A 12649-nucleotide genomic window follows, 5' to 3' on the forward strand; every position below is an offset into this window, starting at 1 on the left:
TTAAAAAATTGAGTACTCGTTCAAAAGAAGCACCTACTCAGAAAGTATGTGATTTCAGATGCAGAGGTGGTTTTGAACAGACCCATGAACATCAAAATAAAAGTCTCCTCATATTGTGAGCATATAGATGGTGTACTGAACTAACCTTCAAACTGTCCCTCTCTGGCTTTGGCAGCGAGCTCTGATGAAGAGATCGTCTCTTGACAGAGAGCACAATCTTCCAGTACTGTACTGCCGAGACACGGACCTGAGGTGCATATCAAACAGCACATTAAACTAATGATGTCTGGCATCGAACGATGAAAACATGCTGATATAGTTCCCTATTTTTCAGAAGCTCACTCACCTTTCTTGGGCTTTTCATTGTCCCCTTGGTCAGCTTTTGTAGCCATGACCTCAAAAAGAGTCTTTAAGATGCTTCGCAGGTCACTCGCATAATTTGTTTGCAACTGATCGGCCACACCTTCAGATATTTGAAAAGAAGACATCAACACAATTATTGTTACTTAGTTCCTGGAGTTACATTTAGTATTCAAAAATTCACATCACAAAAGCTTCACAGGCTACAAATCCATGTCAATTCAATGTCATCAGGTAACACACCTGATATACAGACAAAAAGACGATGGATGAGGTCACTACTGCTATGGAAACGTGAGCGAATTTTGTTGTGAGCAGCAAGTCTGGCAGCTTGCAAAGCCATTTGAATCTCCTGGTGATCCAAATCCTCAGACATGTCCGAGCTGGTTGTCAGGCTACTAACAGGGCTGAAAGAGAAGATACATTTAAATGAATAATGATCATCATCATAATAATTATAAAATAATAAAAAAATAAAAAAAGATCAATGAAGTATGACTAATGGGTGGGGATTGCTGGCTTTCCTCAAGGGAGAAATTTGCATAATCAAGTTAATCCAGAAAGTGTGACCCTACAGCTGAGGGAACACTGCGGGTTTGTGCAATACCTTCCTGGGATCACACAGAGTTTTAGGCCTAATTTTCACATATCATTCACATCAACATTAAAATAAATATATTTCTGGAAGAGAAAAAAAAAGTACACTTTTCTACTGCAAAAGTGGTGCTTGTCAAGGTGTTATGGAGGTGCTAGGGTGGTAGCCAGGGTGTCGATATATGCAACAAGATATTCTGAAAGGTTGCTCAAAGGCACGTCATGTTATTACAAAGGGTTGTTGGGTGGCTGACAAAAAGAATAAAAAGAGCCCACTGCTAGAGTCCCCGATGTCTCCAAATCTATGTACACTGCATTCAACGAATACAATTAATCATGAGATTTCATGACAGCCAAACCCATGACCTTGGCATTGCTAACATCATAATCTACTGCCTGGGGTAAATGGTAGTGATATGAGCTATTAAAATATTACTATGTACATCTCAACCAGCCTGTAACAGAACCATTGGCTTTTGAGAGGGAGTATCAGTGACAAATGGGGAGTGTTTAAAAACCAGTTTGAAAACCAAAATGACACACTTATTTGCCTTAGCTAATACCACCACAAAAACTAAAACTACAGAGTGCTTCAGGAATGAGTCCTAAAACCTGGAATTAAGTTGACATTTTTAGGTCTGGTTAAATGCCAGAAATAAAATGTGTACATTTTCCAGTTTTGAACAAGGATTAGGCCTTAAATCAGTTAAGATATTTAAGTAGCTTTTATCAACATGCATTGGAAGAAAACATTACTGGTGCACATCTCGAGACAAAACAGTGGCACTGGCATAATTTAAGATCTGTCAGTCCAAGTAACTTTCAGTTAAAACACTCATAAACATGCATTTTAGTTTTGGACTAGGCTTAAACCTTGTCTGTGAAGGCAGGGGTATGCGTCTTGAAAAAGGTACTTGCTCACAAGTTTGTGATGGATATTTAAAAGGATATTTACGTCCTTTGGATATTGGATATTTATATCATGCCAAGCACGAAAAATTATCTACTCACTAGTCTTCTTTTACAGCCTTGTTGTGTTGTTACCTTCATGCACTTTCAAACTATTCTAACTCATACTTCCTAATTTGTAGGAAGTCCTTACTTTTATTTTAGTTGTTTAAAAATTTGTGGTGGTGAATTTAAATCATGCAAAATGTGGTGCATATAGCCGTTTATAGCCAGAAGTTTGCTTTTTACATCTAGTGATTGTATTTAAACTTAAGAGATTGTGATTCACGAACCCTGTGTTCAGTTATGAAGATTCTCATGATGAATAAAACATGCAAGAATCGTAAACTTTTGTTGGTTACAGAGCTTATTTTCTAAAATAATCCAAAAGGCAATGGAACAATGCTTCTTACTAATTTCAGGCCTATGAAAATTCATCATCCCTGCAGCACTCTATAGCAACAGTGTTGACATATTCCACCATTACTCATCAGATAAAAGTTTACCTGGGTGTGTATGAACTTGACAAACTGCATGTAGTGACAGAAACACCATCAATGTCACTGCTGGGGACAGAACTGAGGGGGGACTCCTGAGAACTGCAGCGGACCATTCCAAAAAACATGTGGGGGTGGGGGTAACAGGTGAAAATGAAATACAAGAACTGAAAAGAATGGCAACCTTCATAATGAAATCGACTCAAAGCAAGCCCATAACAAAATGGGCAAATCAAGAAAACCTTAATGCATGTTCGACATAAATAAACAAACCTAGAGATCTTTCTGTTATCTTCTTTGGACTGTTTTCCAAAACCTTCTGATATCCCTTTTACTGTAGTGTTAGGTTGTGTTCGACATCCTGTGTCTTGATGGGTGCAACTAGGTCCACCCTCCCCTTGTCCTGAGCCTCTATCCTGAGCAAGAAGAACCCCTGAGGTGCATTTCTCACAGCAGGAATAGTGGGTACAGTCCTGACTGCCCTCCTCTTCTCTCGCTTGGTTCTGCACGGAACAGTGTGGTACAGAAGGGGTGAGGTGGCCCTGAGAAGGGGGCAGAGTGAGCGGTAAATGTCCATTTCCTTTCCCTGGGCTGGCAGCAGCTACTGCTGATTGGATGACAGAGCTTGTGATGGTGAGCTTGTGCTTCTCAAATCCCAGCGCCATGCCCCGGCCAGCAGGATCCATGGCATCCTCGTGGTTGTCAACGCATCCGGCAGCACAGCACACACAGGAATTAAGCAGGCACTGAGTGGCAACTAAAGCCCCACCCTCACCGGGTTCAGAAACATCGGCTGAATGAGGCATGACAACAGCCAAGTCGGTCAAGCTTGGGGAATGAGGGTTAAAAATAACTGTGGCGGAAAGCTTCATTCCACCGGTACGATTGGCGATTTCTTCCGCGGTCTGTACGCTGTCTTCCTCCTGTAACCCTTCCCAGCCATTCACCATGGGCGACCTGTCTGAGTTCCCCAAGGACTCAGATGATTGGCTCAGTTTGCGCTGACATTCCAGATTGGTGGTGTTGCTTGATTGGCAGATTGTCAACCAACCATTACATGAGGAGTCAGTCAACGGAACTGGTCTACTGTGGTCAGGGGATCTGAGGCATACGGTAGGAAGGGGAAGTTGTCCGCGAACCAGTTCACTAGTTAAACCAGACTCCAGATCGTCCATAAAAAACACTCTATCATCATCATGGTAGGAACTCTGGACTCTCCTTGGAGATGCTTGCTGGCTGGAGGTGGCACTGGAACCGTCGAGGCTACTTCCTCTATACGGTCGAGGCTGGTGGGCTGGGGACTGACTCTGACTTGGAGGAGAAAGAAGCGTAGACATTTCGTCCCCCACTTGATGCACCATCATATTAAGTTGCTCTATCTCTTCTTCATCGTACTGCATAGAGCAAGCCAAGTCTGCATCTGTGGCCTCCTCTTCCTCACTCTCACTGGATGTTTCGAGCTGTTCCATCTTCTCCTCATCCTCCTTCCATACCGAATCTTCTTCCGGGGCTACACAAAGTGTAAGATCCACCACCTCCTCAACTCTGTCTTCCTTTTCCTGTGTCTCCAGATGGCTCTCAGGACCGGTGGAAGCGGCTGGGTCATTGGTTGAAGGCATGCTGGAACCTGCAGGGAATTCTCCATCCTGGGAGATGCAGAGGCTACGCTCCAGCGTCATGAGCTCTTCTTCTGTTAGTGTCTGCAGCAGATCCCTGATGTGAAGAACACAATTATATGACTCAGAAGCCTGCAATGTTCTTCAGTTGCTACATAATGTTAATATGGTTTACATTTTAAAATCTCAGTGCTGCTGTAATTCAGCAAACTAAAAAGTTATGAATGCCAGTTCTATCCAACTACCATAAAGACTGTAGGCAAGGCAATTAGTTTTTGTCTGTGAGATTCAATCATTTTCCACATGAGGAAGCATATACAAAGCTATTCCAGGGCTTGACAGTGTGAGTGTTCAATTCGCGTTTGTGACTAAAAATGGATATGCGCAAATTAAAAAGTCCCCGTAGGTCCAAAAGTATGAAATGTAAGATCATTGAAGATCTTTAAATATCTTAAATTGTATTTTAAAAAAGTCTTGCTCACTTTAAACAGTCTTAAATTTAGGATCATTACATTTGTTTGTAAGAAAAGGCCTAACAGGATTGAGCTGTAAAAAGATGGGATTTCATCAAATAAATGAGAGCACTGCATTTTCAAATTCAAAACGTGGTGCTTCTTGCACGTTCAACAGGCCTGTGGTTTCAGAGCAGTTTGTAATCAGTGAATAGTACAACGCATTTTTTCCAAACTATTGCTTATGATCTACTGTTGACAAAATTATGATGACAGTGTTTACTTCATTATTTTCATATTGTAATATATCCCTAGAGCCAGTTTTTGTGTCCAGAGATTGGGTCACCGGGGCCCTCGCCCACCGCCCGATCCACTACACACCTGCAGGTGGCCCACGGGAGGACAGCCACACGTCTCTCATTCGGGCTAAGCACGGCCACCAAGAGCTCACATGCAAGCCCCAATCTGGCTGGCTCCAGGACGTCTCGGCCCTTAGTGTTGCATTCATCATTATAAGGCATGATGATGATGATGACAATAATAATAATAATATTTTGATATATTGTTATAGATGGTGGTAAGACGGCCTATTTCATCTTCATCTTTTTGAATGAGCAGCCAGCAAAGGAATGCACTTACAATTCAAATGAATAGCGTGCAATCCAGACTTGTTGCTAATTAAAATTCCAGCATTTTGCATAAGGTTATTTTGTTTAGTTTTTCCTTGGATATTATTAGAATTTTGGTGACACAAACTGTCTCTGGCATTTGTTTCAACCTAAACTCTTGAAGGTTCTTTCTGGGCTGCCCTGTCCAAAAACATTAATAAACAAATATTATTCAATATATAGACTTTATTTGTTTATTACAGTTAAATAAATACATAATTATGAAATAATTTGGAGTAGCTAGTGTATTTTCGGTATTCTAATAAAGTAAATAATTTTGCTTGCAAATATCTCAATGAAAAACCCTTTATTAAGGAAAAACCTGTTAGTCGATCAATTTTCATTGTGCCCCTGAAGTTTTTTAAAGAGACCCTACATTTTTCAACTTAGCGTCAAGCCCTGTATTCCATAAGTTACAAGGACACATTTCATTCTCACAGAACTAAATTAGTTTGGTGTAGACAGCCTCAAGATGTTGCAATGTGGTGTAGACATCTTTGACTACATATATAAACTATTTTAAAAATCTATTTTAAAAAAACTGAAGAAAAATACCAAACAAAAAAGCAAACCAGCATTGAAAAACCTGAAAAACCAGCTATATCTGCATCAGATGACCAAATCAAAGGTGCCCGTGAATAACTATTGTGAACACAAAGCGTTTTCCAAGTTTGTCATACCTTATTTTTCTCAGCAAAGTACGGAAGGGCCGGAAGAGTTCAGACATGTCCTCTGGTTTACGGTCGAGGTTAAGAGGCCCTTCAGAGTAGATAACAAGGCCACTAATAAGAGATAACATGACAAAGGATACCATTACAAGGTGAGCAGACAGAAACGTCTACATATGACATATACAGTGTGAGGAAAATCAATACTTAAAGAGGGATTTGGAGGTGGTTAACATGAAGAAAACAGGTAATTAGAATGACATATCACTTACCAGACAATGGCAAGTCTAGGAATTGTAAACATAAGAGCTGGTTCGTAGTCGTCAATCATGTCTTGTGTAAGATACTCAAGCTTCAGGGCCCTTGAGATGGGAAAACATTAATACTGTATATATGAGTATAATTAATAAATACACGCTTTAATATTATATTGATCAAGATTCTTTTAGTTTCTTTCCAACTGATAATGCCATTCATCGTGGTGAGTTTAGTATAGTGGGGTAGTTGGCGATATCCAATCCAAGACCTGAATATTTACCTCTCAACTGTCTCACAGAAGAGCACAATCACCTCCTGCTGGATGTAATACTCTTTAGGGGACTTCACAGGCACCATGGCTGACACATAGCTACAACAGGGAGCAGATAGGTCCATGATATGATTACATTACTTTCACGTTATGTAATAATAACACTTTTAATTGTCTGCTGAAATGACATGTTCGCGAAGCTAGCACGTGCTGGTGTATGATAACTTTAGTAACAATAAAGACATCGTGCAATGATTTATAAACTGTCCAAAATCCTAAATGCATCATAGTCATCATCATAATTAGATCATCATAAGTGGATGCAAAAATCAAGACAGCTGTACACATTAAGGTACCTGAGCTCAAACTCAGCGAAGAGGCCGTCAAACTGACGTAGCGCTTCCTTTATGCGGTCTGTATAGTTGTTGAGATCTCGTAGCGCTTGGTCTCGGGTGATGTTGCGCACTTCCTCCAGGCTACGGGTGAGGTCTTTAGCCAGTGGTCTCATGGCCATGCTTTCGATTTCACGATTCATGATGATTGATCCAGCTGCCAGGCACTGGAGAGAGGAAAGATATTATAGTCTCTTCTAATGGCTTACACTGATTCATGGCCACAAGTGACAGCTATGATTCACTGATGTTCTGAAGTTCTTTATATTCATGTCCTTTTGAAAGTTAACAAGAAAGATCTCTAGGGAAGATCGAGTCTGAAGGAAAGCAGTTAGTGTGCACTACCTCTGCACCAAACCACAGCTGCCCGGCAAGGTTGTCATGGCGGATCTCTTCTGGGAACTTCACACAGAAGTCTCTGTTGGCTCGGTCTTCAGGTATGCATTCATCCATAATCTGATTTATGATGTTTAACACATTGTCCTGTACATATATTGAGAAGACACACAACATGCAGGGTTAGAACATTCTCTTAAAGGATTGAAGGGAGACGGGTCACTGAAATCAGAATTACAATGTTTCCCAAGATGAGTCCACTCATGGGATTACCAGATAATGGTTTTTAAAGAAACCTTTAAAAGACTGCACTCATAAACTGAGATATAAATACATATATACCTATAAAAATCCCCATGATTCATTTTCATTTCTATACTTTACCAGGCCTGGAATCAGAGGTAGGCGACTCGAGTCACATGACTTGACTCGAGTCAGACTTAAGTCGCACATTTTAGGACTTGAGATTTGCTTGAAAAATATTAATAAAAGACGTTACTTGACTTAAGGTAGTAATATTAGCTACATTTTGTCTATGTTTTATTTATTTATTATTTTCAGCAAACTTAATTTGGGGTCAAAAAGACACAGATAGCTTACATAAATAACATTGGAGTTGATAAAAATCAATACTCCGAAGCACTCAAATATTATTGAAGAAATATAAAAAGCCTGAAGCGCTAGACTGAAGCGTAGAGGTGAGCGTGCATTTGCAGTAGCAGGGCCACGACTCTGGAATACCCTGCCTTTAGAGATCAGGCTGGCCCCTACCCTGTCTATTTTTAAGTCACTGTTAAAAACTTTTCTATTTTCTTTAGTGTACTGATTACCCTGATGTGTTTACCTTTTAAAAGTTGTGCTTTTTATTTTTTACTCTGTTCTGGTTTTATTTCTATGTATGTATGCTATTCTTGACCTTCTGTAAAGCACTTTGGTCAGCCTGGGGGCTGTGGGAAATGTGCTATATAAATAAAATTGAACTTGAACTAAAAAGCCTTTATTTCATAATGGCTTTAATATGTTAAAAACAGGTGACAAGTACTGGACACCTATATGTGTTGTGGCTAATGAGGCTTTGTCAGGGCGTGTGTGAGACACAAACAATCTGAGTTCTCTAAAGTTTATTAGTCATAATATTAGTCATCACCACGCTGTACAGGACTATCAAATAATACAAAGAGAATCTTTCTCACCCAATATATTGGTCTAATTTCAGTTACATTTCCATTTTAGGCTATGTAGTTTTAATTCTTATTTATTTAAAAATTTTAGATTTGTAATGTATTAACAACTCAGCTGTATGTGGACACCTCTTTTGAATAGAAAATAAAACTCCCATAGTCGATAACTACTTTAACAATTCAGATCAAACATTTGTATCACTTGCCAGTGACTTGCTGTTTCAAGCTATTTAGTGTATTTATTGGAAAAATAATTCTACTATCCACCACCATTCAAAAGTTTGGGGTCAGTAAGATTTTATAAAAGAAATTAAATAGGAATTAATTTTATTCAGCAAATATGTATGAAAATGATTAAGTAACATTTAAGACTTTTACATTACAAGATTTCTATTTCAAATAAATGTTCTTGTGAACGTTCTATTCATCACTGAATCCTGAAATAAATGTCACAGTTCCCACAAAAATATTAAGCAACACAATTGTTTTTAATATTGATAAGAATTTTTTTTTTCCCAGCAGCAAATCAACTTTATTAAAAAGATTTCTGAAGATCACGTGACACTGAAGACTGGAGTAATGATGCTGAAAATTCAGCTTTTCATCACAGGAATCAATTACATTTTAAAATGTAATAAAATAGAAAACAATTGTAATAATATTTCACAATATGGCTGTTTATAGTGTTTTTGATTGCCTTTGTGTGCAAAAGAGACTTCTTTCCAACACATTCTTAGCTCCCAAAACGTTTGCAACTTGTCATAGCAAAAAAATGAAGGAAAAAGACTCACTTAAAGATAAAACATTCCCGAATAGGGAATGTAGAAAACAAACACTTGATAAAACTGTCCAAAAAAGACTAAGCTCTGTACTATGAGACCATTAAGTGAATAACCTGGCAGGAGCGGAACTGGTTGACCAGCAGGGTACACCTCTGAGGGTCCTTCCTGCCATCCAGACTGTCCAGCTCAGTGGCCACCTGGTTCAGCTCTTCATCTGCATAGTAGAACTGGGCCAGCAGCTGCGGATCTGACCTCTGCATGGAAAAAGCAAGCAAATGTAAACAGATGGTCTGATGATCTAATCAAGTACCAGATGATCAAACAAACTAGTGAAGAGTAAGCAAGTATCGGAGTTCTGCAGTAGGGTGTGCGTCTGGCACTGTGTGTAAAAATATGTCTTTTAAAGAGCGGTGTCTTGCAACAACAGCCCTTCGCACACATCAGAAGAGCATGTAAGGTACTAAATTAATGTAATGATAGATGTCAGTACTGGATTAAAGAGCACTGATGAGGATCTAGACCTTTGGACTCCTTCTGCTCCATTGGGCACTCAACAGAAAACAAATCTCTTGCATCATAGACTGGACAGTGAACACATTCCAAGGTGTATTTCAAAGATCTTGGAGTCTCAGAAATAATTACTAAATGGAAAAAATAGGGAACATATACACCCACTAGCACCAAAAACTTGTTCATATCAAAAGGGACAGTAAAGATTTTTAAATTGTTACTTTTTTTTGTAATGTCATGCCAGCTTTTGTGGCTATGTTAGGATAGGGCAATACTGGCTAAGATACAACTATTTGAAAATCTGTAAATCTGAGGGTGCAAAAAAATTCTAAATATTGAGAAAATTGCTTTTAAAGTTGTCCAAATAAAGTCATTAGCAATTCATATTACGAAATAAGAATACATATTTTTTTAAATATATTTAGAGAAGGAAATTTACAAAATATCTTCATAGGACATGTTATTTACTGATTTTGGCATAAAAGAAAAATCGATAATTTTGACCCACTGCATTGCCACAAATATACCTGTGTGCCTTTTGACTGGTTTATTGGTACAAGTTCACATAACGTATGCTATCCAGGAGGAGTTATACACCAAAGTTTTGTTCAGTTCCTTAACCTTAAACATAAAGAATAAGAATGGCAAAGTTTGCCTTAGCAAGCAACTTAACCTAACTAAAGTTGAGTGTTATCTGGAAGTTGTGATTTGGAGTGTTTCCCGATTGGGACATCTATTTTTCCTGGACTGTAGCTGTTTGTAATCTGCACATGAATTTGCCTGGGAAGTGGCACGTGGCTGAAACATGAACCAGAGCCGGGAATAAGCTGATTTGAACCGGTCAGGCCTATGATGCCCACGCAGGTGCGACCAAAACACTAGAGACTCTAAATCACAATAGAAGAACTAAGCGTTGTATAGGGAACTAAAAGATGTGGAAGGCTTATACAAAGTATAAGGAAGTAAGTAATATTGTTTCACTTTGTGCAAGTATGTGTTGTGCTTTTCAATGAACTTCAAAGTGATGGAAATATCTGTACAGTAATTAACTAAATTACAGCAACACTGAAATGACTTTTAGCTTCATGCAAACATCCTAAATATTTGAAGAACAATCTGTTCCATTTTACTGATTACCATCCGCTCGTTTTAGAGAGCGTCTGATACCATAGTTCATTCCCAATGATTACAACAGGCATGTTTGTGAAGAATGTATCCAAGTGAGTCACAGTCAGAGGCAGAACTGCACCCATGGGCCAAGGCTTCTTTAACAACAATGAGTGTTTATACATCTCAAAGGGTACCCAGGGCTTAATTCAACAAAACACTTTTCGGCTCTAACATCCTGTTGTAAGATTATTCAGATTATTCTGAAAAGTGACCCTAATCTCTCATAGAAAGACTTTAATGCGTTAAAAACCAGTTGACAACAAAACTGCAGCAAACCACAATTGCATCAGTTGCCCATGGAGTGGATACACAAGAATATTTAATCGGTAATGCCATTGTGAGCTGTGGTGAAATGTGGTTTTTGCTGTGTAAAATACAAAAGGTTTGGGGCCACACAAAGGGTCATTAAACCTAAGCAAAGGCCACAACCAATAGACCTCATCCAGAGACAAAAAACAGACATCTTTAAAATTTGGCTTTAAAATTTGAACTTCCGTTTTTGCGGTAGCTCTGGATATTTCTATGGCATCGATGTCAGAGTTATAAGCTGGTGAAGTGAAGTTACTTGCTGTAGAGTTAACAAAAGTTATCATGAGCACTGTAATGTTTGAAAGGAACTTCATAAATGTTAGTAGACCTTGATGCTGTGAAAAACAAACAAACCCGAAGGACCACACAGCTAAAGTACAGAAATCTCCTCGAATTAATATACGTTTTCAGGGTTATTGTTATCAATTAAAACATTTATAATAATTAAAGCCGTCACATACACACCCACACACACGCAACCTATTATGTGAGATGTGATTAATAGCAAAATCATTTGACAGCACTAATATGAATGAAAATACAGTTTAAATAAAATATAAATATTAGATGAAAAACAAACGAAAATGAGAAATGTAGCTTTGTCAACTAATTGTTGAAGCGCTGAAATTACTAACGGAATGAATGGACAAAGTCGTCTGACTGAATAATAAAGGGCTGTGATTCAAAAAACGTACTGAAGAAAATTATACCTAGAAATTCTGGCATATGATGCCCACAAAAGCTGTCTAGGTACGATAGACAGCTGACATCATGTGATGCTAAAAAACCGTTTATGTAGACAGCTTGATACGACGCCCCAAATTGCTGTCTAGGTAGGATGCCCACATCATTTGATGCCCAAAATATTGCCTATGTTTTCAAACATATTCACTTAGTAATAAAGCTATTTGGTAAGTATTTATTAATTGAACTGATGGCAACCTTACCTTTGGCTTATAAAGCCACTTTCGGAACCGATTCATCATGGGTCACCTCGCCAGTTTAGCGACAGCTCCGTACCAAACCCGAACAGGACCTTTAAACCCGAACACAAACACACAGCTAGCGAGCTAAGCTAGCGCCTGCTCTTTAACAATGCCGTGCTGACAGTGTTAAGTAGAAGCCAAAAAAAAAAAAAAAAAACAGACACGGACAGTGTAAATCCACCATTAATTAATCACGGGCACGGACTCTGCCCTTACATCTAGCAGTCGAGCGGGTGTCTTTGTCCCCAAACACACAGGCTGCTCATGACTAAGCTTTTGAGCTAGAGCTCAGCCTGACTACGGAAGTTGCGCTCGCACTGCTTGACTGACTCGGGTTGCCAAACAATCCGCTTTTTTATTCGTAAATTATTTAGTATAGTTTTCTCTATTATTATATTTTATAGCTCTTTTGTTTCGTTTACATAAATAAACTAAATAATAAATACTATTTTTTTTATTTTGCACGCCTTTGTTTCTTTTTTTCTTTTTTCCGTAAAGCACTTTATGCTTTTTAAATTATTTTATCGATATTATATTTTTCCACTAAATGTTTGGGGGGGGGGGGGGGGTGGACAAAAGAGAACAAAGGGAATATCACTGGAGAATAGTAATAATTGACGTCCTCTCAGGAAAAGTCGGACCGCCTTGCTG

At 38.8% G+C, this 12649-nt stretch overlaps 1 protein-coding gene across 3 annotated transcripts in view; it reads right to left on the minus strand.

Annotated features, from left to right (window-relative positions):
* Positions 1-12313, minus strand: part of zfyve28 (zinc finger, FYVE domain containing 28) — a 22434-nt gene extending 10121 nt beyond the window's left edge. For 2 of the 3 annotated variants that reach the window (XR_010908004.1, XM_067455002.1), the window contains exons 1-12: positions 11960-12312; positions 9137-9277; positions 7070-7207; positions 6689-6891; positions 6342-6431; positions 6076-6165; positions 5816-5917; positions 2673-4112; positions 2409-2501; positions 604-767; positions 347-463; positions 146-247 (exon numbers count right to left, since the gene is read on the minus strand). Coding sequence is in view for 2 of the 3 variants with exons in the window: in XM_067455002.1 (XP_067311103.1) it covers positions 146-247; positions 347-463; positions 604-767; positions 2409-2501; positions 2673-4112; positions 5816-5917; positions 6076-6165; positions 6342-6431; positions 6689-6891; positions 7070-7207; positions 9137-9277; positions 11960-11998 (2719 nt within the window). In the remaining variant the exon portion in view is untranslated. Of the gene's footprint in view, positions 1-145; positions 248-346; positions 464-603; positions 768-2408; positions 2502-2672; positions 4113-5815; positions 5918-6075; positions 6166-6341; positions 6432-6688; positions 6892-7069; positions 7208-9136; positions 9278-11959 lie in introns of all 3 variants that reach the window. The other variant, XM_067455003.1, reaches the window with a different exon arrangement.
* Between the last annotated feature and the right edge of the window lie 336 nt (positions 12314-12649).

The sequence above is a fragment of the Pseudorasbora parva genome, chromosome 10 (genome assembly GCF_024679245.1).
Source record: "Pseudorasbora parva isolate DD20220531a chromosome 10, ASM2467924v1, whole genome shotgun sequence".
Lineage (NCBI taxonomy): Eukaryota > Metazoa > Chordata > Actinopteri > Cypriniformes > Gobionidae > Pseudorasbora > Pseudorasbora parva.